The sequence below is a fragment of the Syngnathoides biaculeatus genome, chromosome 6, assembly GCF_019802595.1.
Source record: "Syngnathoides biaculeatus isolate LvHL_M chromosome 6, ASM1980259v1, whole genome shotgun sequence".
NCBI classification, from domain to species: domain Eukaryota; kingdom Metazoa; phylum Chordata; class Actinopteri; order Syngnathiformes; family Syngnathidae; genus Syngnathoides; species Syngnathoides biaculeatus.
The window spans coordinates 23,027,916-23,054,063 of NC_084645.1; the positions used below are offsets into that span (position 1 = coordinate 23,027,916).

General features: G+C 45.9%; 2 protein-coding genes across 2 annotated transcripts in view; one reads left to right on the forward strand and one right to left on the reverse strand.

Moving 5' to 3' along the window:
* fkbp16 (FKBP prolyl isomerase 16) overlaps positions 1–26,148 on the reverse strand; it is an 84,715-nt gene that overhangs the window by 49,093 nt on the left and 9,474 nt on the right. Inside the window, exon 2 of the mRNA XM_061821497.1 lies at positions 12,747–12,869. Coding sequence (XP_061677481.1) covers positions 12,747–12,792 — 46 coding nt within the window. The 5' untranslated portion in view covers positions 12,793–12,869. The remainder of the gene's footprint in view (positions 1–12,746; positions 12,870–26,148) is intronic.
* The window catches only part of LOC133501669 (RNA polymerase II elongation factor ELL2), a 42,137-nt gene continuing 20,360 nt past the window's right edge, over positions 4,372–26,148 (forward strand). The window contains exons 1-2 of the mRNA XM_061821496.1: positions 4,372–4,553; positions 10,843–10,890. Coding sequence (XP_061677480.1) covers positions 4,416–4,553; positions 10,843–10,890 — 186 coding nt within the window. The 5' untranslated portion in view covers positions 4,372–4,415. The remainder of the gene's footprint in view (positions 4,554–10,842; positions 10,891–26,148) is intronic.

Sequence of the window (26,148 nt, forward strand, 5' to 3'; positions counted from 1 at the left end):
TTGAAACGCAAACGGCAAGACCAAGAGGACCGTTTGAATACAAAATTGAAAAAGATGATCGATTGCCGGATCAAAGTGTGACAGTGTGTCATTGGCAGATTGCAACAGAAATACGGAGAGATTGGCGAAGAAGTCGATGGTGCCGGAAATGAGTCTGTTAGCGTCAGAGCGTCGTTAGCGGGTTTCAAACGACGTACTGAGAGACTTTTGGACTCACAACAACGAGGCAGAGAAGTGAAGACTTTTCCTGGATCAAGCACCTAATTTGAAGTTTGCCGTTCACCTTCTTCTTCGAAAACCGCAAGTCGAAAGGTTGAAGAGTTGGCGTGCTGAATCTTACCCGTTATGTGCTGCCAGTCTTCGTTCAGGAACAGCTTCTCAAAAGAGATCACGGTCCACTCCTCCAGGGGGTGTTCCGGAAAAAGACTCTCTGCCGAGCTGTCCCTCTCCGGCACGTCATCCTCCAAGGACGGTTCTTGGAATCGCACCATCTTCCAGCTGTTTGTCTTCTTCAGTTCCCTCCGTCCTCGGCAATGCGTCTCTTCTCCTTTCCCTTCTGGATGAGAGGAGTTTCTTGTCCCAGAGTCCACCGACGTGACGTCTAGTCCAGGGGTCTCGCCTTTATCCTTCTTGGTTCTCTTCAGCACCTCCTCAGGCCCGGAGCGCCCGACCATACCCGCGATCTCGCACGTGGGGTCCCTCACCTCTATCGCCGCAGCGTCCTTGCGCCCCTGAAAACAAGACTCTGGTTCCATTCCCGTTCACAGAGCGGTGGAGACCATCTGCTCTGGTCTGCGGAATTAGGTGAGCCTCGCAGGTAGAAGTCAGCCAGTCGGCGTGCTGGGAACGCCCACACTCGCAAAAACTAGAATACTCCCACGATGTAATAATAATGAAAATGTGAGCAATATTTCATTAAATCCACACGGCATTGCTTCCCAAAATCCCCGCTCCAAAAATCCTAGATTCCGCCAAGATGGAGTGCACTTTGACCTCCTCTCGTTCTCCGCCCACTCCCCACGCCTATCGCCGTAGACGCGACATCGAAATGATCAATGTAAAGAAACGGCGCAGCGCGGTAAAACACTCTCGGGGCGGCCACTAATCTGCGGGATTAGAAGAGGGGGAAAAACCTAATCCGTCCCAACGTCTCGAAGCTTCTTAATGACTCCACCGTTGCGCCCAATGACGCCGTTTCCGTGGATGCGACTGACCAATAAAATGCCAGGAAACCAAAAAACTAATTATCCTTTAGGAGTTCTTTAACAGCATTTTATTTATTTTTTTTTTTTTTTTTGAAGAGAAAATGAAAAGATGACAGATTACGGACAATGCGTTTGTGGCCGCCGGGCGCACATTTCATCATTTTGCGCTGTCGTTAATACAAGAATATGTTTGCCAGTCGAATATGAAGTCACGTTTGCGCGGGGCTCAGGAAATGATGTCGCCTAGCAGAAAAATACTCAACAAGAGGGAGTTTGTTCACCGTTTGGCACGCCGCGACTCCTCGGCCAGCTTTAATCGCCGGCCAGAATTTTTCAGACTCGATCGTCGTAACGGCAACCTCTTGCACGCTAATGTAAGAGTCGAATTAAAAAAGAAAAAATTATTTAAAAAAAAAAAAAAGGAGCAAGTCGTAAATTAAAGTTGTTTTCTGGCTGTTAGCCACTTGTGCTACTTTCAGAACACAGACTTAGTCACAGTTTAAGTTTTTTTTTTTTTTTTTTGCACACGGCGTTCCCAGACATGGAATGCTTTTTTGATTTTTGGGGGAAAAAGTGGTCATCAGTCATCTTTTTACCGGTTCAAATTCAAAACAAGGCGGAAAAAAAACCAAAACAAAACCAAAAAAAAAAAAAAGTCGCTTCCCGTGTAACTAAAAAAGGGGGAACTCGCTTTTCGGCGCGGACGTCTACGTCATCGCGGCCTTTTTGCAAATAAATACGGAATCGGCGATTCCGTTGCGCGATCACGGATTCGAATATTTAAAAAAAAAAAAAACACAATAAATGGGGGGAAAAATACTCACCGCATTGAATCCAGGAAAATGTGATCTCAATTTATGACTTATGAGGTTTCTCTAACAGGCCAAAAACGTTCGCCGTGCTTGCACATCGTCATTTACGTCCGATAAAGCTTTTGCCATCTTTATGAATCATAAGCACGAAAGTACTTGACGGCGGGCGGAACGTGCGTGGCCGCCGCCAACATTGACTAAAAATGATGGCAAAAACTTGTTAGCTTTGGGCCAGATCGTCACTTTTGAGCTTATTATCAATTTGGATTTTTCAAAGAATCCATAAATCACGTGGTTGTGATACAGAGAATATCGCAAGAGTACAGTAACCACTTCCAAACGACTTTATTCTTGGAATTGTTCTTATAACATTTTCTCATTATTTATGACTTAATTATAATTTCGTCCAGTCAAGTCCATTATTTCCATCCATCCATTCATTCATTTTCTTATCCTCACAAGGGGTCACGGGGAGCATTTCTCATAATATAAACACGTTTTCTTGTACAAAGACTATCATGTTGTACTTTTATATATAGATCACAAGTACAGAACATAATTTTTGTTTAACTACTTCATAAATCTGCAAGTAATTATTGTAATATTCTGACTTTAATCTTGTAGTTTTACGTCATTCTTGTAACATTTCTTCTACTTATTTATGATGTTATTCGTGTAAATTGACATTCCCCCTTTCCATGTAATATTACAATTTCCTTGTGAGGATAAGCGGCGCAGATAATGGATGGTTGGATGGATATTACAATTTCCTTTTATGAGCTTTATGAATCGATTGATTTCTTTTGCCCCTCAGGGATGTCAAACTCATTTTTCTCGCGGGCCACATTGCTGTTCCGGTTTCCCTCGGAGGAGTCGTTATGACCGTGGAACAGAAATATTTAATCATCTCATCATATTTACATCATCAGTTTATGAACTAGTTTTAGAATCAGAAATCAAGGGTTGATGTGTTTTTCAACTATTCACCTTGGGTATCACAAAAATGCTCGCAATATCCCAACTTTATCATTTATGATACATGAAAATTTGAAATTTTGGTGCAGATTTTTTTACGAGAATCGTGGAAATTGACACTCTAGATTTGGCTGCGCGGGCCACGTCAGATCACGTGGCGGGCCAGATCCGGCCCCCCGGGCCTTGAGTTTGAAACCTATTCAGAATGACATTTTTCCCCGTCACCTTATTACTTGAACATTAATCATGACTTAAAGGTCAAGTGTCAGACCTATAAACATTGTACATAATCAATTTATGAACTAGTTTTGGAATCAGAAATCAAGGGTGATGTGTTTTTCAACTATTCACGTTTGATAACACAAAAATGCTCGTAATATCTCAAGTTTTATCATTTATGACACATGACACTTTGAAATTTTTTTACGAGAATTGTGGAAATTGACACTCGAGTTTTTTCTTCGTGGGCCACACAAAATCATGTGGCGGGCCAGATCCGGCCCCCGAGCCTTGAGTTTGACAACGGCGCCCTTACATCTATTCAGAATGAGCTCATATTACTTGAACATGTAATCATTACTTAATCATTTCATCATATTCACATCATCAATTTATGAACAAGTTTTCGAATCATAAAACAAGGGTAATGTGTTTTTCAACTATTCACGTTTGGTAAGACAAAAATGCTCGCCATATCTCAACTTTATCCTTTATGACACATGACAATTTGAAATTTTGGAACAGATTTTTACATGGAATGACGGAAATTGACACTCTAGTTTTGGCTCCGCGGGCCCCCCTAAAAACACGTGGCGGGCCAGATCCGGCCCCCGGGCCTTGAGTTTGACACCTTCCAGCTCTTCAGAATGAGTTTTTTTTTTCGTTGTCACATTTTGTGCGATAGTTGTTGTTGTTTTTTAAATTGATAACATAACTTAAGTAGCGTTTTCTATTTTCTTGTATCTCTCACAGGCGTTGACGTGACATTGGCGAACGCGAGCAGCGTCTTCCTATATATAATATGAAATTTTAGTTTTCGTTTCAATGGCGCTCAGGACGGTGGCAAGTCGGGAGACAGCGCACACATTCCAGTCCCCCGCGCCTCTGCGTGCGACGGTCGCATGTGAATGGCGGTGTTTACAAACACACGCGCACGATTCAGTTTTCCGCCAGGGAGCCCAAAATAGACTTTCAAAGACTGAACGCGTCCAGTATGGAAAGTGCGCTCTCGATCGTGACCTGGATAGTTGTGGAGGAGAGAGAGAGGGGGGGGGGTGGGGGCACGGGGGGGGGCATTGGTCTGTACTTAAAAGCGCGTGCATGCGCGTGCGGCTCTCTGCGTGTGTGCATGTGCGTGGCCCCGCCCCCCTGCTCTCTCCAGTGACGTCACACGGCAGGATGTCGCTGGCGTTCAGTTGTAGAAATGGCAGCGCTGAGGCAGGAGCGTCGCTACGGGCTCTCCTGCGGCAAAATCAACAAAACCAGCCACAGTCCGACCCTTTACCACGTCAAACTCACCGACACCGCCATCCGGACCCTCGAAAACTACCAGAACTTGAAGGTAAGACAAAAATCACTATTTTCACCAGCTTTTTTTTCCCCTTCTCTCTCTCTCTGTCTTTCTCTCTCTCTCTTTCTCCTTTTCCCTTCTCAAAGTCCAGGAGCCGTAAAATTCCTGCTGGGATTTAATTTTCTTCGTATAATGATGACGGGGATGTGGAGGGGGGGGGGGGGGTAAAGTTAAAAATAGAGGCGTTCAAATGTCCTCGGAGAAAGTAGTGCTAAAAAAAAAAAAACCGTGTTGTTTTCCCCCCCTTGCTAAATAAACACGAATAATAGAACACTCCAAATAGACTGAGAAGAGATTTCAACAAATTCTCCGCGTAAGCCTTCAGAACATTTTTTTTTCCTGAATAGGAAAAGATGATCTAATTTAGAATTGAACTTGTTTACCAACGAATAATCCCCCCCCCCCAAAAAAAAAGTTGCCGTATGACAAGAGATTGGTGATTATGTCCTGCTGTTTTCCTATTCTGCTGGAAGACATCACTTAAATCGAAGTTATTACCCAAAGTACCACCTAAAAATATGAATAATAAAAACTTTGCTTGCCCAGTACTAGCACTATGAAGTAAAAAAAAAAAAAAAAAGGAATATTATTTTCAAGGCGCTGTAACACGATGCAGGTTGAACATTAACACTGCTTGCATGTGGAAAATATGGTTCAATTAAAATATATTGCAGATAAAATTTTTATGACATTTTTTCCATAAATAAGTTTATTAAATGTTATAATCTTGTAATTGATTGCATTAAAATCTTACCTACAACTGAATTGATTCTTAAGTAATATATATATATTTTAAAAATGTACTTAAGTGAAAGTTTAAAAAAACAGTTCTGAAAGCTTGTGGTACAAAGTAAAAAAATATACAGATTTTTTTTTTCTTTTGGCATACTAATCGAGGCTTTTTGGCAATCTATCGGAAAAAAAATGAAATGATTTTTCAATAAAAATGCTTTTTGCATAAAAGTTAAATCGAGTTTGTAAATACAGTACAAATTCAAAAACAATGCACTTTTCAAGAAAATGTATTATGCGCAAAAGTTGAATACAACTGAACTGTACTTCTTTCGCAATCCACTAGAGGCACTTTGACAATTACTCAAAGTTCAACGGATAAATGTCAGTCGAATAAATGAGCTGTACGTTAATTACAATATATTGTGCATATGTTGGATAAAAATGGTTCCCTTACAGAACCTACATTTTGATCCATTCCGCAAAATAGAATATTTTCGTCTGCCTGAATGCTATTACCAATAATAATGCGCAATATCAATTTGGAGAGGAAAGATTTGAACGGGTCTCAAAGGGTTAAAGCCGACGCGGGACGCGGCAATGGCCGCCGTCAGCCGCGCGCGCCGGGATTTCAACGTTTTATCGTTTGTCTTCTTGCCCCTCTCGCGACTGGAAGCTCGCCCGGGACTCACCGGGCTGTGAAGCGCGCCTCGAAACTACAACTTTTGTTCATGTCACGCACCGCCGCAGAGAATACTTTGGTTCCATTTGCACGATTGGCCGCAGAGGAGACAAGGGGCTGCACGGCGGGGTTTGTCCTCGGGAGGCCGCGACCGAGACGCTCGTGTTGACTTTTGCGTTCACTTCTGTTTCCTTCAAAGCAGATCGATGACGCGGCGGAACTAATGGCTCCGTCAATCGCGCTGGTAAATCATTTGCGACGGGGAGAGCTTGACGGAGGCGTAAATGACAACAATATTTATGTTGTCGGAGCCAAACATCCTCCTGGCCGACGTGGACTCGCTCTCGCCGATAGTTGACCCAATTCTGTCTTGTGAAGGAACAAAAGTCCACTGAGCTGCGCGGTTGAAAATATTGATTTACATAAGGGGGGGGGGGGGGTGGGGGGGTTCAAAAAGAGAAACAGCGACTGGAATATTGAATGAAACTACAAATTCCTTCACGCTCGCTTAAATGATCAATTATTCCTTCCTTAGTTCCAATAATTTCAGCTCATAATCACAATGTCATAGAATATAAAGTCATTTGCTGTAGAAAGATGATTCTAAATAAAAACGGACCTCCACGGCGAAGCGAGACCAACGAGCTGCTGAACCGCAAATATCTTGCTGTTCACTGGATGCATCCATCCGTTTTCTTTGCCACTTATCCTCACGAGGGTCGCGGGGAGTGCTGGAGTCTGTCCCAGCTGTCATTGGCCAGGAGGCGGGAACACCATGAACCGGTTGCAAGCCAATCGCAGGGAAGCGTCTCTCAGCACGGTGCTTAAACCAGCATATCCATCCGTTTTCTTTGCCGCTTATCCTCACGAGGGTCACGGGAGTGCTGGAGGCTATCCCAGCTGTTAACGGGCAGCAGGCGGGGTACACCCTGATGACCGGTTGTCAGCCAGTAGCACTGCAGATCGAGACAAAACAGCCACACCCGCAATGACACCTTGGCGCAATTTAGAGTGTCCAATTAATGTTGCATGTTTTTTGTGATGTGGGAGGAAACCGGTGCACCCGCAGAAAACCCACGCAGGCGCGGGGAGAACATGCAAACTCCACACATGCGGGGGTGGGATTGGAACCCGGGACCTCAGAACTGTGAGGCCAAGGCCTTTACCAGCTGATCCACCGTGCCGCCCACTGTATACATTTTGGGAGATAATTGCTCAAAACCTATGAAAAGAGTGAGAACTATGTCGTACTGAATTGTGGAGATGCGGCGTGATGAAATTGTTTTTCCATATTTCAGTTTTACGGATTTTTGTGGCCCAGGTTGGAGTGGAGTGGCCCCAGATAGCTGGTTTAGGCTCCGGCTCTCCCACAACCCTTGTGAGGATAAGCAGCTCCAAAAATTAGATAGATGGTCCGGCTTGAGAAAAATCCTTGATGGAGAAGCAGGGAGTGGCCCAAGATAGCTAGTATAGGCTCCGGCTCTCCCACGACCCTTGTGAGGATAAGCAGCTCCAAAAATGAGATGGATAGTTCGGCTTGAGAAAAATCCTTGACGAAGGAGGAACATTTCTTTTCTTTTTTTAAACGGGGAGCGGCCCAAGATAGCTGGTATAGGCTCCGGCACTCCCACGACCCTTGTGAGGATAAGCGGCTCCAGAAATAGATGCATGGGTCGACATAAGAAAAATCCTTGATGAAGGAGGAACATTTTTTTTTTTTCTTTTTTTAAACAGGGACTGGCCCAAGATAGCTGGTGTAGGCTCCGGCACTCCCACGACCCTTGTGAGGATAAGCAGCTCCAAAAATGAGATGGATAGTTCGGCTTGAGAAAAATCCTTGACGAAGGAGGAACATTTCTTTTTTTAAACGGGGAGCAGCCCAAGATAGCTGGTATAGGCTCCGGCACTCCCACGACCCTTGTGAGGATAAGCGGCTCCAGAAATAGATGCATGGGTCGACATAAGAAAAATCCTTGATGAAGGAGGAACATTTTTTTTTTCTTTTTTAAACAGGGAGTGGCCCAAGATAGCTGGTGTAGGCTCCGGCACTCCCACGACCCTTGTGAGGATAAGCAGCTCCAAAAATGAGATGGATAGTTCGGCTTGAGAAAAATCCTTGACGAAGGAGGAACATTTCTTTTTTTAAACGGGGAGCAGCCCAAGATAGCTGGTATAGGCTCCGGCACTCCCACGACCCTTGTGAGGATAAGCGGCTCCAGAAATAGATGCATGGGTCGACATAAGAAAAATCCTTGATGAAGGAGGAACATTTTTTTTTTTTTTTTTTAAACAGGGAGTGGCCCAAGATAGCTGGTATAGGCTCCGGGACTTCCACGACCCTTGTGAGGATAAGCGGCTCCAAAAATAGATGGGTGGATGGTTTTACGCCCACAGCATTTGAGAGCAGACACGCGGCCTTGATTTGTCCCGATATACATGCAAATCATTTTTTCAATCAATCAATCAATCATATTTGGCAGCGGAATACCACAAATTTACAGAACATTTATTTTTATTATTTTATTGCGACATTAATGTATTATTGAATGAATGATTAAAACAAAAACAATGGATTCATGAGTAAAATTCCATCAGTTCCCCGATCCCTCTTGTGGCGAAGCTTTTTTGGACACAATTAACACATTTTCTTATTGGCTCCTCATTATTATTATTCTGATTATTCAGCGCAATACGGCCGTGAAGAAAACCAGAACAATGCTCCGCAACAGGGAGGATATTTCCCCAAACCATGAATCATAAATTAAAAGCCCCGTCAATCATCTTCGCGCAGCTGTACTTCACAGATAATGGTCTCATCTTGTTGCCCCAAAGGCACGCCGTTTTTACAAACATTTTCTTAAATATTTCCCAATCGGTGAAGGGGGAGGCAAAAAATATTAGCGATCTTATGACAGCTACATTGATTTAAAAAAAATGAATAATGAAATATAATTGGTTTCAGAAGGAGGATCGTACGTCCTCGGGGATCAACCGCGGCCCTTCGCTTCATCATTTAGTGAAGAAATCGGCTGCAACCCCCCCCACGAGCAAAGTTTTATGCGCGCTTATTAATCACATATTCCTGGCAAGATGTTTAAGCCCCAGAAAAAGCTCCCGACTGGAGACGCCGAGCGCGGAGATGCGACGGGTTTTTTTTTTTGGAGTCGGGAGGCCACTGCCTTCACGGCGATTGCGGAGCAGGTTTTACTCATCATGCATCACGATTGCCAGAACTGGCAGGGTTATGATATGAGAAGGGGTGTGGCAAAAAAACAAACAAAAAAAAAAAATCCATACTCGAGTTTGTCATACGTTGCGATGCTTCCTCCTTTTGACGTTCGTGCTCCTGGTTGATCGTTATAAGATCTGTTCGGATTGTTTGGAAGGTACAGGCGCCGGATTACTTCAACCTCGCAGATAAATCCGAGTGACGGACAGCTGAGGTGAACTGAAACGATGGCAAAACTCAAGATGCGAAACCCCGAAAGGTCTCCATTTTGTTATGGTCCGATGAAACTGAGGTGGAACTGTTTGGTCATGATCCCAACGAGTGTATGTTTGGCACAAAAACCAAAAGAATACCATCGCCGCAGTGGAAAATGGTTCCGGTAGGCATCGCGCTTCAGGGTTTATTCTTCTTCATCTGGGCCTTAGACCTTAGTCTAGGTGGTAGGAAACCGGCGTGCTTCTGCGAGATAGAAAACCAAAGGTTCTTCCAAAACCGTCTGAAGTTCGCATGAGTCACTTTAACGGACCTCTCCGACGCCGACCTTAGCCGTGTCCCGCAAGCTCCCAAAATGGCGATTGAACAGAACGTGTTTGAAGTCGATTCTCTAGCGCGTATTCCAGATAATATTGCGGGGTATGTTTTTGTTCTTGCCAAATGCGTCGGACTTGTCCAAGAGAGTTCTCAACTATTTCCACGCGAGGATATGTACACGGGATTGAGATTTCGGACGCAGCGGGACGCAATGTCAGATTAAAGCAAAGCTTTGGCAATCGGTGCAAAAAAAGTTTGACGCCTCGCAAATTTTATATTGAAATCCAACGGGATAAAATAGTGGAATCGTACTGCGCATGTGAAGCAGGGTGAGTAATTTTTACTTGGAAAGATCACGAGTAACATCATCGTAGTCTTTATAAGCGAGTGGGTGTATTTTGACTCGTACTGGAACCCGGTGCTTGGCCTCAAAAAAGTCTGATGCGATACAAATATGTAAATAGACGTTTCTCTCGCCTGACATGGCGCATTTACGTATCCCTAACCCGACTCTTCGGCATAAAACATGACGCACTTCGTTCAGCAGGTCAGTGATACGCTAACAAATTGAAAGTTGTTCTCCTGCACTGGTAATATTTCAATCAAATTCGGAGAAGATACTTCTCCCTCACTCACCTTGGAACAAACAGCCTTGTGTTTGTTGATATTGTCCACGTTTAGTTGTACGTGCGCTCTTCCACGAGCCTTAATCCATCCAATTTCTTCGTAACATTAACTTTTCCAAGCGCCCGCTATTGACAACCAGCATTGTTTGTGGGACAATCCGGCGAGAGGGGGCGTGTCAAGCCAGGGGTTAAGACAATGCAGCTATCTGATTGGCTATTACTGTACGAGTGATTGACAGGTCGGAAAGGTCCATCGACGGCAGGTGTGCACTGACTCCCGTTTAACATGAGCTTGAATGTGCTTGGTTAGTTGTCGACGCAGCTGCATCCCAGGTGTGAGTGGGTGTGCACACTTTTGCAACCTGATCATTTAAGTTGCTGAGCTGCACAGGTCAGATTGAGGTCACTACAAATTTTGATGTGATTTATCTTGGTCTCATTTTACACTTCCTGACTTCTGGTTCTTCTCTCTTCTCGTAGGCTTCGCTCCCCAATCAGACGTCCATTTGCTTCAAGGGAAGCCAGGGGGTAAGTCTTTTTTCCCCACATCCACATCAGAAACGGAATTCACGACTCATTTCTGGTTTGTCACGGAGCGCGCTTGTGACTCTTCCGAAGCGTCCTACGAGGCTCTTGCGCGTGCGCCCCCCCCCCATCCCGTCCAGCTCAAAGAGGTCGGCCTCGTGACTCGCCAGATGCCGCTGCGGTTTTAGCGTCGTTTTAGCCGCCACAAGCGTGCCAAGTGTTAAGGAGGGGTTATCGCTTAGTTCAGCGGCACTATTTTGTGACACATATCTTGCGAGAGGACATTCCTGTGAAGGAGCAGCTCGAAAGAACTCTCTCTCTCTTTGTTACACCCTCCTCTGCGCCGCTCGCCGTACATTTACCTCACAATCGTCGCCGTCTAAAAGAAGTCCCCCTAATCCCCCGCAAGAACCGATTGCCTGGACGGAAGTGACTTTGCCGTGTGCACAAATGCAGGCCGCGCGGGCTCCCACGGGGTCCTGGAGGCCCCGAAGACGAAGGGTACGCGATACCACCCCCCTCGCGGGCTGGTTACTGGGTCAGCCCCGCAACTGGGGAGGCTTTGTTCGGGGAAGTGAAGGCGGAACTTGGGGGGCGGGAGGGGGGGGTGCAGACAGACTTACAGTAATGAACATGAGCAATGGAATTCTTCCCTGCAAAATATAGCCAAACAGCTAATATTACCGCGTAACAAAAGCGGCACAAGACGCGCCACTTATGAGTTCTTCTGCCGAGCAACGTTAAGTGAGTGCTTTAATCATTCAATGGGATTTGGTGATTATATCTCGACTGGCACATTACATATTCAAATTGCTTTAAGAAATTCAAGCACGCGACTCCTCGGCCCAACCTCCCCCCTTTGCCTCCCTGAGCCGGACCATTGGGCATTAATGAGGGAGCTGCACCCATTGGTGGGGGAGGCACGAATGAGCCGTTTCCGTGGGGGGAGGTCGTCGGCGAACGTGGCCGCCTGGCACGCCGCAAACCGACGGGATCATCAGTATCTGTGTCTGCAGGTTGCAGGCTTTGCAACACTCCCTCGCTTTCCTAATTACCGTTCGCAGCGGAACCCGAGGTTGGCGCGATAAAACCGTTCCGCAAAAATCTGACTTAAAACCGAAGCGGACAAAAACCAAAGCGATAGCTCCCGTAGGATTAATGTAAATCCAAATAATCTGTTCACGCTCCCGGAAATATTAGCAATTACTTGATAAATATAACTTTACATACAAAAACAGCGTGAAATAAATACTCTTCCCTTGAGATATGGGTGCCCGGATTTTGACGTGCTAGTGCAAATTTGTGAGCAAGCGCTATACGGTGGTAGTAAACAACTCACTTGACAATAAGTACAAAATTGACAGATAGTGAACCATTCTTTACAAACAAATCAACAAAAGTTTGAATTTTTAATTGACACAATCAGTTGAGTTTTACTCGAACTAAACATAAAACAACCAAACAATTTTGCCATTGGAATAGCCTGCCTCGCTTAATGCTAAAAAATCAGTGGAAAAGGCCACAGACTAAATAGTACCAATTGTCACAGTTCTCATAACCCGTTAAGCAACAAATATTGGCACTATTTTTCCGAGGCCGGAACGGATTAAGGCCATTTCCTTCATTTCAGTGGGCAAAGGTCATTTGGGATCCCAGTGCGTCACTGAATCAATTAAGCGCGGATCTCAAGAACACCACTGTGTATATCTGATAATTCTGAGATTCCTTCAAAAGGTGCAACCCCCCCCCCCCCCCCCCCTCAAAAAGATACATAAAAATAAATCAGCACAAGGTTCATTCGGCCATACAGACCACACGAGGAGTTCCTGACATTTGCCGCTCGCGATCTTCGTACTCACCGGCGCTTGTCACGCTTCCCCCTAAAGAGGCACTTCCAGGGCCCATCGAAAAACCGGAGTCATTCCTCCAATCGCTCTTCTGGAATCAATCCGGGGTTGTGCGGTAATCGGGCGCCCGGGCTCCTACGGAGAAACAGCGTGCTGAGGTTTTTGGGCGGCGTCTTTCTCGCCGTCACGCTGACCCCGTGGCGTTTAGCCCTGATTATTGTAAATTGAATGGTCGCCTTTGCGTCTATTTACAGCCAAATTAGCCATGAAAGAGCGCTTGTGAATCGCTGAACTGATCAATGCCGACCGTGTGGCGCAAAGAACCCGGCAGAGAAACTGAACGTGATGCAATTAGACAGAAATAACAGTCAAACCGGTGCGAGGGCTCAACGTTTGAAGGGGAAATTGCGGACTTTGAAATGATCGGTGGGGATTAAGGAATATATTCAGAGCGGCTCTGCGTTCCCATGGCGAGGAATTTCGCATCTCGTTGCCATCTCCCTCTGCGTGTTAACAGTACTGCCAGTTTGCTGGCGGGAATACATGTCTATGTGCTAAGTAATTGCTAACCCTTCTTTGGTTAGTGTGTATTATACTTTAAAGGTCAAGTGTCATGCCTATGAACATTCTAAAATAGATATTGTAATGGGAAATACATAACATTTTTCACTTCAATGTCCGTACGAAAAAATAAATACGAGCGGAGAGCGCGTCATCCATGCGCAAAGTTGCGGAAGTCTCGTGTGACATTCAAGTGGTCGCCATATATTGGCTGCATCTTCTGTCCGTGACGTCACACTGGGACGTTCGCCGTTGAAAACACGCCGTGCCGCCTGCTATGGGACACGGAAGCTCTTTTCGAAGAAGAGAACGTCTCACAACCGAGTGAAGTGACCGGGGCAATACTACCCTCTCGTTTCGAGCCATATTTAGATGATATGCGGATCGTGGCCAAACCACCTCCCCGCCCGATTCAACTCTGCGGCGGCAATGAACAACGACGAGCCACCCTGTGCGGATTACGTCCCCCGCCAACTATTATGTTTTTTAGCGGCTGCGTGCACACCTTCCTGTCATTTGGAACCCATTAAGTTCTCGTCCTTTGCACCCGTGCAATCCATTTTTCACAACGAACCGGGTCTCTTGGAAAAAGTATGAAGTATGAATCCATCCTCCCGAGTGTTCGAGCAAATATCCAACAATACAACGAGCCGGCATTTTAGCTAACACGGAGGAACAATGAGCTACCTTCCAGCAGGGAAAACTAGTACAAACATTCGAGACCGCTTGAGTGCGGCACTGCCTTTCACGTCACTTCCTGCTTCTTCTCAAAAACAAATTCCTCGAGAGGATTTTCATGGCGGGAGTTACAAAAATCCATATATGTCAAAATCATGTTTTGGGGTGAAAAAAACGGATGGCTCCATACCGGCTGCCGTTTTTTCATGAATAACATACTAAAAATCATGCATTTCATGACACTTGACCTTTAAAGCTTGTTGTTTTTTTCCCCAGACCGCCATAAGACTACATTTCTTTGAAGTAGTATTCCTGCTTTTCAAATTTGTTTTATATTTATAACTTAGAAATTGTTTTTAATGCAAACAAACTTATATTTGCACTGGTGATCGACGACCACACGTTACGACTTGTGTTCAAATTCCCGTTACCGTAGGAGTAGAAGTTCGTTGTAAACGAGAAACACAGGAAGTGCCCTCCATTTTGCGTCAATTGTTTCAAAACGTCATCAATCCATAATGGAATCCACAACAAATTCTAAACCATCAATTTTGGTGCATCATAAGAGTGTAATAGCGTTTTTTTTTGTTTTTTTTTTTAAGTGCAAGAACACCTTCAATACAGAGGACAGAAAAACTTGTAAAGGCTACCACATATAATAGCTACCATAGCAACAATGACAAAGAGGTGCTAGTTGACTGATGTTGATGTTTTGTGTTCGGGGGCAACAAAATGCGCGTTGTTTCGTCCCTTGGTGCTCCCGGAGACGACAGTTTTGGCTGCCCATTCTTGTTCACGTAGGTTTACTACAGCTAGAAGCAGGCAACAATAACGGTATGTAGCTAGCTAGTGCTAGCACTAAAATTTGTCGGGAAACATCCATCTCTCCATTTTCTTCGCCGCTTATCCTCACGAGAGTCGCGGGGAGTGCTGGAGCCTTTCCCAGCTGTCAAAGGGCAGGAAACGGGGTACACCCTGAACTGGTTGCCAGGGAATCACAGGGCACATCGGGACAAACAACCAATCGCACTCACAATCACACCTAGGGGCAATTTAGAGTCAATTAATGTTGCATGTTTTTGGGATGTGGGAGGAAACCGGAATGCCACTCGGAGGAAACCAACGCAGGCACGGACGGGGAGAACACGCAAACTCCGCACAGGCGGGGTCCGGGATTGAACCCGGGACCTCAAAACTGCGAGGCCAACGCTTTACCGGCTGAGCCTCGGTAAAAATCATGCGGCAAATAAATAAGCAGTGCCACCGTATGTCAAGTCAGTGTTGTTCCACTCTTCCCGCTTTCTCTTCGCCACAGTGCACATGAATAAATATTGCAATTAAATTCTTCTTATTGTTCTTATTGATATGTAACACTGCACAGAAGTTATCCAAAAAAATGAAAAGAAAACATCGCAGGGCTTCTCCGACATCAAATTGTTGATTGTGGACTATGTCCGAGTTTTGCTCCTCGCGACAAAATCAGTCCGCGAAAGAAAATTGCTCCAATAACTGCGAAAAAAACATGAAAAAAATTTAGGCAGGGATCTGGTGAATCGCAGCAGGAGTCCGTTTCATTTACTTCCCAACTACTAACCCGCTTTTCCGGGCAGGGGTTGCAAATTTGCAACCGGTTTAGATATATCAAATCTAAAATGTGAAGATAAGATTTCAAATTTGATTTGGTCCAGAGAGGGCGAATGCAGTTTCCCCCTTTTGTCCGCGTGCTGGCGTCACCCAAAGGTGGCGGCGGCGCCTCTGTCGAGGGAATCGGGTGGTCCTCTTCAGTCGCATTCTCGCGGCAACTGTGAGCAAACGCTCAATAACCAACAAGCCCCACCCCGACCCACCCTCAGGATTATTGTGCCATTTCAACACCGGGGGGGTCCCTCTCTCTCACTCCTGACTGACTCTACCCCCCCCTTCCCACAAATGAGTATTTTGCACGGCGTGTATGTGCACATGCGCTTGCCCTTTTCTTTTTCTTTTTTTACCCCCCCCCCACCTCCACCCCATTCTTTCCTGTTTGAAGCTAATCGGAATAACAATTGTAGGAATGCATTTTTTTGGGTTATGTTTTATATGATGTCCCACCTCGGTGGGATCGCAGCAAGAGGGAGAGTTGTCGCACGTGTTTTCTGAAAGGGCACACGCCGATCGATTCTCCCAGATGTGTGAAGCGTTGCTCAACGTCCCAGCAAGTTTCCACGCACAGCCGCTCGGATCGCACGCGTGTATTTTAGGGATCGAGCTTCACTCGATGCCGCAGCTAAAGACTTTTTTTTTTTTTTTTTTTAAAGTCAGCCCGTCTGTCATTATTGTGGTCTGGAGTTTCAACGAGGGCTTTTCGAGTGACGCCAGGGTGACTGGGCCGCTGTTTTGATTCCCGCAAGTCCTGTCGGGGTTCGGAGTTGTGAGAGAACAAAAACTCTCTATGAATGCATCGGATTACTCCGTATGCACTCGATACACACCAGGGACTAGATTAGATACTCCTGCACCGTGCGTTGAAATTAGGTATTAATAATGTTCGTAATATTTGTATAAAACAGTCCAGTTTGACCAACATCATGAACGTCAGGTCTCGTATTGGCTCTCTCTAGGTTGTGCAGGTGTACATGATGAAGTCAAAATAGATATTTTTAGTCTAGAATATTCTACGAGAGGCCCCGTAACTCCGTGGTTAGAGGATTGGTTTGGTAAAGCAGGGGTCGTGAGTTCGGATCTCACTGGGGGCCTCTACTCCCCAACAGGGGTTCCGTCAGGAAGGGCGTCCGGCGTAAAAACTGTGCCAAACAAATATGACCGTTCATCCGTGGCGATCCCTAACGGGACAAGCCGAAAGGAACTTACTAGTATCGAATATTCTACCAATTATCCCAACAATTGATCGACTAGCTATCCGTCCATCTTCTACTGCTTATCCAAGGTCGGGTCGCGGGGTGAGTAGCTTTAGCGAGGACGTTCAGACTTCCCTTTCCCCCCAGCCACTTCATTGAGCTCTTCCAGAGCCGTTCCCAGGTCAGCAGTGAGACGTAGTCTCTCCAGCATGTCCTGTGTCATCCCCGGAACACCTCGCCGCGGAGGCGTCCGGGAAGCATCTGAATCAGATACCCCAGCCACCTCATCTTGCGTCTCTCAATGTGGAGGAGCGGCAGCTCTACTCTATCTCTAAGGGACAGCCCAGACACCCTGCGAAGCAAACTCATTTTTGCCGCTTGTATCAGGGATCTTGTTCTTTGGGTCACGAGCCCCAGGTTGTGACCATAGATGGGGGTAGGAATGTAGAACAACCGGTAAACGGAGAGGTTCGCCCTTTGGCTAAGCTCCTTCTTTACCACAACGGACCCGATACAAAGTCTGCATCTTGGCAGACGCTGCGCCGATCAGCCTGTCGATCTCGTGTCGCATTCTTCCCTTCTGACTAACCGTTGGCCAGAAATTCGGTCTGACTTTTGGCCATCGGTACTTCGTCCATGAATGAGGCTAGTTAGTGTTTATTTACAAACATTTAGTGAAAATAAAGCAATTGGTAGCTAACTAGCCTTGAGCACATGCTGGAGGATTCCAATATGTTCTCACTAGTGATGGTAAGCTTACGTTTAATTAGCTGACATCGATACATGTCCATGTGTTGACGATATTTTTGTACATTGTCCAAGTTATTTCTACACTAATCGGTGAGTGCAACTACTCATCATTTATCTGCGTTGACAAATTATCCCTGTGAAGTTTCACAGCACAGTTTTTGATTCAACTTTTTAAAAAAAAAAAATTTAACTTGGAGTTATTCGTGTCATCCCTATTTTTTGTCAGATACATTTGGCATCACGGGTGGCACTAGTGGTTAGCACGTCCGCCACACAACTCTGAGTTTCGAGTTTAAAACTCGGGTTCCGCCTTCCCGTGCGGATTTTGCATGTTCTCCCTTTTTTGCGTTGGTTTTCTTTGGGTACTCTGGCATGTGTCAGAAGAATTTAAGGTGGAGGTGGGGCTGCATCAGGGATCCATGCTGAGCCCCTTCCTGTTTGCGGTAGTAATGGATAGGCTGACAGACGGGGTTAGACTTGAATCCCCTTGGACTATGATGTTAGCAGATGATATTGTGATATGCAGTGAAAGCAGGGAGCAGGCGGAGGAAGAATTAGAAAGATGGAGGTACGTGCTGGAAAGAAGAGGACTGAAGATTATCCGAAGTAAAACAGAATAGATATCTGGATGAGAGGGGCGGAGGAGGAAGAGTGAAGCTCCAGGGAGAAGAGATGGCGAGGGTGGACGACTTCAAATACTTGGGGTGAAAAATCCAGAGGAATGGTGAGTGTGGTAAGGAAGTGAAGAAACGGGTCGAAGCAAGGTGGAACAGTTGGCGGGAGGTGTCCGGTGTTCTATGTGACAGAAGAGTTTCCGCTAGGATGAAGGGCAAAGTCTATAAACCAGTGGTGAGGCAAGGCCATGATGTATGGATTACTGAAGAGACGGTGGCAGGAAGCAGAACTGGAGGCGGCAGAAATGAAGATGTTGAGGTTCTCGCTCGGAGTGAGCAGGTTGGATAGGATTAGAAATGAGCTCGTTCGAGGGACAGCCAAAGTTGGATGTTCTGGAGACTAAGTTCGGGAGAGCAGACTTGGATGGTTTGGACATGTCCAGAGGCAAGTGAGTGAGGAAATTGGTAGGAGAATGGTAAGGATGGAGCTACCAGGGAAGAGAGGGAGAGGAAGACCAAAGGAAAGGTTGATGGATTTGGTGAGGGAGGACATGAGGACTGTGGTTGTTAGAGAGGGGGATGCACAAGATAGGCTGAGATGGAAAAAGATGACACACTGTGGCGACCCCTAACGGGACAAGCCGGAAGAAGAAGAAGAAGAAGACTCTAGCTTCCTCTCACATTCCCCAAAGACGCTTGTTAGGTTCATTGAGGACTCAGGTGTTCCTAAACGTGAGAATAAATACTCGTTTGTCAGTAGGTGCCCTGCTCATGGCTGACGGCCAGTCCGGTGTCGCTCGCCTCCAACTATGTCAACTTTCTTCCACGCGTCATAACTTGCACCAAAAAGACGACCACGAGAGTATTTCCGTTTTCCTGAGGGGAACTGTTTCTAGGATTCTCGACACCTCGATCTTCACATACAGTCTACAGTGTACAAAATTTAGTCAGAACGCAGAGTGATAGATGAGAGAATCACACGCACACACGAGATTTGTTGCCGTCGCCTCCTCGTTCCTGCGTTACACATTCCAACGCATCATCGCGCATGTTTGGGATTTTCCCATGTCTGTCCAGTTTTTCCCTGCGAGTTAATCTGGTGCAAGAAAACTTTTCCCAGCGTTGCGCAATCTGTGACTTGTTAAAGGATTGCAGCTTTTGCGTGCGTGCGCGTGGAGAGCAAAGTATAACGCTGCACTCCAAGTGGTTTGCGGGGTTGTAGGAAATAACAAGGTATCAACAAAGGAAGTGCGGTTATTGTCTTTCGGTCTGAAGTCGGAAAAAAAAAAACAAGCAAAGTACTGGGAAGGGAATTCCCGACTGCCGCTATGTAACAACAATTAGTTAAGCCTTAAAGTCCCTGGCGTGTAAATTCGACACGCCGCAAAGATTGTTAACAAACATGCCAAATTTGAATGATTATTCAAATCAGTAAGTATGTAAAACTCTAAAAAAAAATGCTGTGGGCGTGTCCGCTGAATGTGCTAAGACCACACATTAGTGAACTGCCAATCAAATACCGCGACTACAAATTGGAATTATTTTCCATGCCACGACAACGAGGGACCATCCCAGTCCGACGCAGCGCTGCACAGGTTAGCTGCCATGTCAGCTGTGTTTTCCGCCTTCTCTCCGTGATTTTGTGCTCACTCGTGGCAGACAACGAGGTGCTCTAAAGTGGCTATGCTGGCTGCAAAGCTCCGCTCCCATGTCGGTTGACTATTTTTTAATATTTTCCCCCGTCACCTCGCTGAGCACTCACGGCTGACGACGAGGCGCTCTAAAACTGTCACGCCAGTGGACTATCTGAAGGGAAGATGTATTTTTGGTGGCGTAGGCATAGCTGTAGCGAGCTAACCGCAGATCGTAATAGCATCGGATCACCGCTGATGCAAACGAACGGACCGAAGTTCTTATATAAAGGGGGACAGGCGACTCAGGGCGGGGTCCAAGTGTGTCACTGGTCCGTAGTTCAGACACGCCCCTCACAAATCTGGATATCGCCACAACTAACCACTACATACTTCTTAATCTTTGCACGTTTTCAGCATTTATCTTCAAACATTTGTTTGAATGTAATGTGATCTTTTTTTAATCAATCTGATTAAAAACCATTTTTCAATTTCTTATTTCAAACTGGGGCAGCATGGTGCCGCAGCTGGTAAAGCGCTATCCTCACAGTTCTGAGGTCCCGGGTTCAATGCCGGACCTACCTGTGTGGAGTTTGCATGTTCTCCTCGTGCCTGCGTGGGTTTTGCTCCGGGAACTCAGGTTTCCTCCAACATCCAACATTAATTGGACACTCTAAATTGCCCCAAGGTGTGATTGTGAGTGCGGGTGTTTGTCTCGATGTGCCCTGCGATTGGCTGGCAACCAGTTCAGGGTGCACCCCGCCTCCTGCCCGTTGACAGCTGGGATAGGCTCCAGCACTGCCCGTGACCCTTGTGAGGATAAGCGGCATAGAAAACATTTCCAATTTTGATTCAAAACAAAGATAACCGTTCCACCTTTTATGGAGGACCACAGAAATCGGAGAATATTTATCGTTGAAATTCTGAGGATTTGCACAATTTTAACGAAAATAAGTTGTCGATTAATCATTGCACCCTGGTCCATTTGCAATGCGTTTAGAAACAAATCTTTTCGATGTATTTGAGCAGGTCTTTCTCGAAAGACAAAGCCACGGGACATGGAAGAGTGCGTTGTGCTTTATGTTTTACTTGATTAACTAAAGAATTGTCAGTATTTCAGTGGTCTTCCTCTCAAGGGAGCCTTTAAAAGCGGTCGTTGTTTGCCCCCATTCTCGGGTCACCCACAGCGAGGCGAGGGTGCAGCAAGTGTGCGTCGAGGTCGACAGATTAGCCCGGGTTTCCCGGAGAAAGACTGATTCTGCTTGGCATATACAAGCCCGTACGTGGGGGGTGCTCGACAGTTGCCCATCCCCATATCTGCACCACTAGAGCCGGTTGCACCCCCACACTACTTTTGCTCTTCTGTCTCGACCAACCCCCCTTCATGTGAACACATCCTCAAGCAGCGGAGCCACCAGAGCACCAAAACCTCATCTATACAAAATATCATACACAGGATAGAATTCATTGATCTGACCACAGTACTTGTCTCGGGTGATCATCATAATTTTGGTGCGTTGACAGAGCAACTGCATTTTGGAGGATGAAAAGGCAATTTTTATAACAGCAAGTCTCAAGGGATGAGTATTTGTGACAACAAGCAAAAACAGCACATGTGCTCGTGTTCATTGTCACGTCCTAAGTAACAATGGCGGATCGATTGGAGCATTTCTGGCTTTTTCCGGCAAAGTGCACTTTGACTATATTCCTGCTGTCAATTGGTGAGTGACATTACTTACATACTGTATAATATGACGCCTTGAGATACAGACCGAAGAGTTTGTGCATCAAGATTAATTCAACGTGATTGTGCCGCTCCTCCTGCCGTCGCTTGTCATAAGTACCGTAGAGCTCGTGCACGTGACGTCACCGTTTTCACGGCGCCATATTGCCGGTCAAACGGAGCTGCTCGACATTGAACCGGAGGAGAATATTTACAATACCCGAGAACTGTCGTGCTGTTGGTTGTCACAACAGACGAGACAGATATTCAAAGAGATCATTCTATCATTCTAATCTCAAATTACCAAAAAGTATTTACAATGCCAAATTAGCTCATTTGAGAACAATGCATGTTAAAAAAAAAAACAAAAAAAAACCAAAACATTGGCCACAGAGAGGTTTACGGAGGTGTGTGTGTGCGTGTGGCCGCAATACGCTTCCCTGTACGGAGGAGCCGACTCCCTGTCCTAAATTTTTTTTTCCCAATCATAGTTAATGAATGCGAGTTTGTTTAAAAGCAGGGGTCATTTATTTAAATCTTGGTATTTGTGTTGAATACTATCTGAAAAGATCGATGGATTCCGGCAAAGGTTAACGTGTCGCCGAACACGCTTCCGCGTTCACGAGTCGTCAAAACCGTCACTCTGTGGGATTTATTCCTGATGAGAACAGATCCAGCAACAAAGTATTCGTATGCGTCCAGACTTTTCTACGCTTTCAAACTTTTCCGTGTAAATCTCGACGACTTACTCAGTAGATCCACGTCTCGCTCCAGTTGTCCAAGACAAGCGGAAGCCAATGAACAGTCCAATTTTTTATCAGCGAAAACATCGAGTTCGGCATTAAATACGGGTCCTTTTTGCCGAGTTTATATAATTTTTCCACGTACCGTCGTTTATTTTCACCTTCTAAATGTCTGACGGGATCAGACAAGACTCTGGCCGTCGTGCTACAAGACATATTTCCGTGTCGTCTCCAACCGACTTAGCATTGAGAAATGGTTAGCTTGACCGGCAATATGGCGACGTAAACAAAAGTCACGTGATCTTGTGACGTAGGTTCACAAGCTCTATATATACACACACATGGAGATGGAGAAGGTCAGAACCAAAAAACAGAAAAATGCAGACAATACTAGGGAACACAATACCATGGCGACCACATGCGTAGGCACCATCTGCGAGCATTGTTCTGTTGTCTGACTACATGTTTTTCTCTACCGTTTGTGTTTTACAACGTGTTAGAAAGTAGGCAAAAGTTGGTAATCGTTTTTCAAAGTCAAAGAAGATCTCTGCAGTCAACACAAAGATAAGATCTACTTTCACGGAAGACTAAGTACATCGTAAAGAAAATTTGTTGGGAGGGAAATTCCGAGGACTTGGACCAATTTAAATAAAAGCAGGTTTCGAAATGATTAGACGTTAGATGTGAATTCATCTGGACTTTTAGACTTCGCAAAAACTGGATTTTGAAAAGAGGATTCAGATGTCTTGGGTTCTCTCGGGTTAATATGCTATCCAGCATATCCAGTTTTAGGTTTGAGAATTTCAGGTATTTATTAAAGACCGAAAGGGGACAGAATCAGGTGGAAATGCACTCGCTGGAGGAAGATCTCCCCCCTCTGCGTGGAACATTCCGAAGGGAGGACTATTTAGGGCCATCCCTCATGCACTGGCTTTACAACTAACCCCGAATCCCTCCCTTGCCCCCCCAACAACACACAGCCACACGTCCCCGCTGTTCATGAATAATCCAGGGGAGCCGACAGGCCATCGCACTTGGCTCGGTGGGGGGAAGAGGCTAGAACAAAAGACGGGCAAGTTATGGCTGAGTAGGCTCCGATGAGAAGACAATGGGAACTAGTGTGAGTACAGGCGGGGGCAAGAGGCAGAAGACTTTGCAGCAAATCACATATCCCAGGATCCCGCTGCCAAAGAGCAGAGCTGGGAACGCTGCCTGCTTCGGCTGAATCTCAAAAAATAAGAAGTATCCTCTCATTTTTCCCCTGCAGATGTTTTGGTTTGCCAAAGCACGAGACGGGGGGGGGGGGGGATAGATCCCCTTAGCGAGGCTTAAAAGGGTTAGAACTCTGTTTAACCTCATCAAAGATGAACTGCTTTTAATATGCTTGAGGAGTTAAAGATGGGCAAGAACATCAGTGATGGTGCCCTTTGTCCTCAGTCATCCAATGTGCCACCCCCCCCCCACCACCACCACCACCACCACAGAGACTTTCTGTTCCAGTCCAGTTCACACCTTACAACGGCTTGAAAGTATTTGACATCTCCAAACATAGAGCGTGCCCGGAGGAGCAGATGTGGCCGGGGAAGGGGGCCACAGAGGCAGTTATTGTATCAGCCTTCTTGCTCTGTACGGATGCGTTGGAGGGGTTGGGATGGGGTGTGGGGGCGACTGACATGATGCCAGCCAACGTTGCCGTTCTGATGCTCGCCCCCCCAACCCCCCCCCCCTTCCTGAACCGTCCAACGGCTGAACTTGACAAACACGCTCAACAGTGGGTGGCATCGCGACACGTGTGCCGCTCAATTATATTAAAGTGCTTCATGTTAATAATATACTCGGAGGTTGCTAATACCCCCATTAAGCCTTTCTCTGAGCAATTAATCATCAGATTAAATTTGCACACTTGTAATTAGGACACAGCGGAGAAATAAGCCATTTAATGAATTCTTTCCCTCATACCGAGCCGGACAAATATGTTTCCTTTGCATATCTCCGGGACAACCGCATGTAGAAAGCGCACTTTTTAAACGACGCAGAAAATATTCTCTACGTGGCCTAACTGATGATTACACGCATACTACAAGGGTGGTTTGAGATACGAGTACTATCCTTGCAGGTGACTTCATTGACTTCAAAACATTTGACAGTTTGGCACGAGACGCTTTAAGGTGTTGATTCCCACGCTCCGCCGAAGAGTGTTGTCAAAGTAAACATGAAACCAAGAGAATGTATTGAAAGCCATCCATAGCCTCCGCCACCGAAATGCCAACATAACACACAAGCTAACAATTAGCATCCATGCGTCGGCGTTGTTATCCTCAAAGCAACCGATATCGAAACGGAAACATTTTTGCAACACATTGAGAGATCACATGATACTGACAGGCATACAGTCTTTATCCTTTGCAAAGTAGTACTGCTGTACTGAGAAGCTCGGAGAGGAGGTGAGCCTCCAATACAATGGATCCATGTGTCCGTTTTTTAGTGCCCCAGGTGCTCATGGGACATACACTAGAATGAGCAGCACAATTGAAGAAATTGTGACAAAACCCTTTTTTTTTTTTTTTTTTTTTAATCGACGTATACCACTCTCGAAAAGATGATTTGTGAACGTAGCATCGATTTTATTAAACGTACACACATTTGACATATGTCCGCAATGCGATCAAATATCGAAGCGCGTCAAAAGTGCACTGGATTTGAGTCGGCACACTTGCTTAGGCGGCTTTACTAAACGGACACACAGTATGCACGAGCGCCTCCCATTGACACAAGACTTGTGCCGGATCTGTTTTGGTCTTTGAGCTGTTAATAGATGTCAAATTAACACTTCCAGTGTGTACTCTCCACGACACATTTACTATTTGTTTTTGCTGTTTTAGGTTTAGGCTGTATTCTGTTTTTTCCCCCCTCAAATGGAAACACATGTACGAGTACTCGATGTGACTCGGGCTCTTTGGCTTTTCCCTTCTGTCTCTACCACAGGGTCGTAGTCACTTGGGTGGTGATCACTTAATATCCTTGATAACCTGGCCATAGTCGCCTTTGTTCTGTAAATGGAGCCTCGCAAGGCGGTTGTCTCGTCAGGGACATAGCGACACGGGTGAGGGATGACATTTTGCTGCTTGATGCATGTCTGGATCTCACAACTGAGTTTTGTCAGCTTTAAAATTGTAAGAAAATACAATTGAAACAAATCATCCGGGATGGGCTCCGTGTCAAGCCGCTGCTCCTCCGCATTGAGAGGAGCCAGATGAGGTGGCTGGGGCATCTGATTCGGATGCCTCCCGGACGCCTCCCCGGTGAAGTGTTCCGGGCACGTCCCACCGTAAAGAGACCCCGGGGACGCTGGAGAGACTTATGTCTCTCGGCTGGCTCGGGAACGCCTCGGGATCTCTCCGGAAGAGCTGGAAGAAGTGGCTGGGGAAAGGGAAGTCTGGGTATCTCCCCTGAAGCTACTTTCCCCGCGACCTGACCCGGAGAAGCGGTAGAAGATAGATGGATGGAGTTTCTGTCTCATTCGAAACACCTCCTGCCCCCCTCCGAGATCGCAGACCTGTTGTCACAAGTGTTGTCGCTGACTAAACTCATCAAAAAGTCGGCGAGAATTTCATCTGGCTGGGTGGCGAGATCAAGCAGGCCACTTTGCGTAAATGAGCCCGGGTAATTGCATGCTTCCAACTAGCCGAGAGACGCGCAAGTTTGAAAGATTTGCGTCACTACAATGCAACAATCAAATGTTCACGAGCCCGTTTTTTTTTTTCTTGAAAAAAAAAAAAAAATGACTACATTGTTGGCATCATTTCACAGCACCTGTTGCTAGCAACTGCTTAGGTAGACGGCTTGAGAGCAAAAAATACATTTCATAATATTAGTC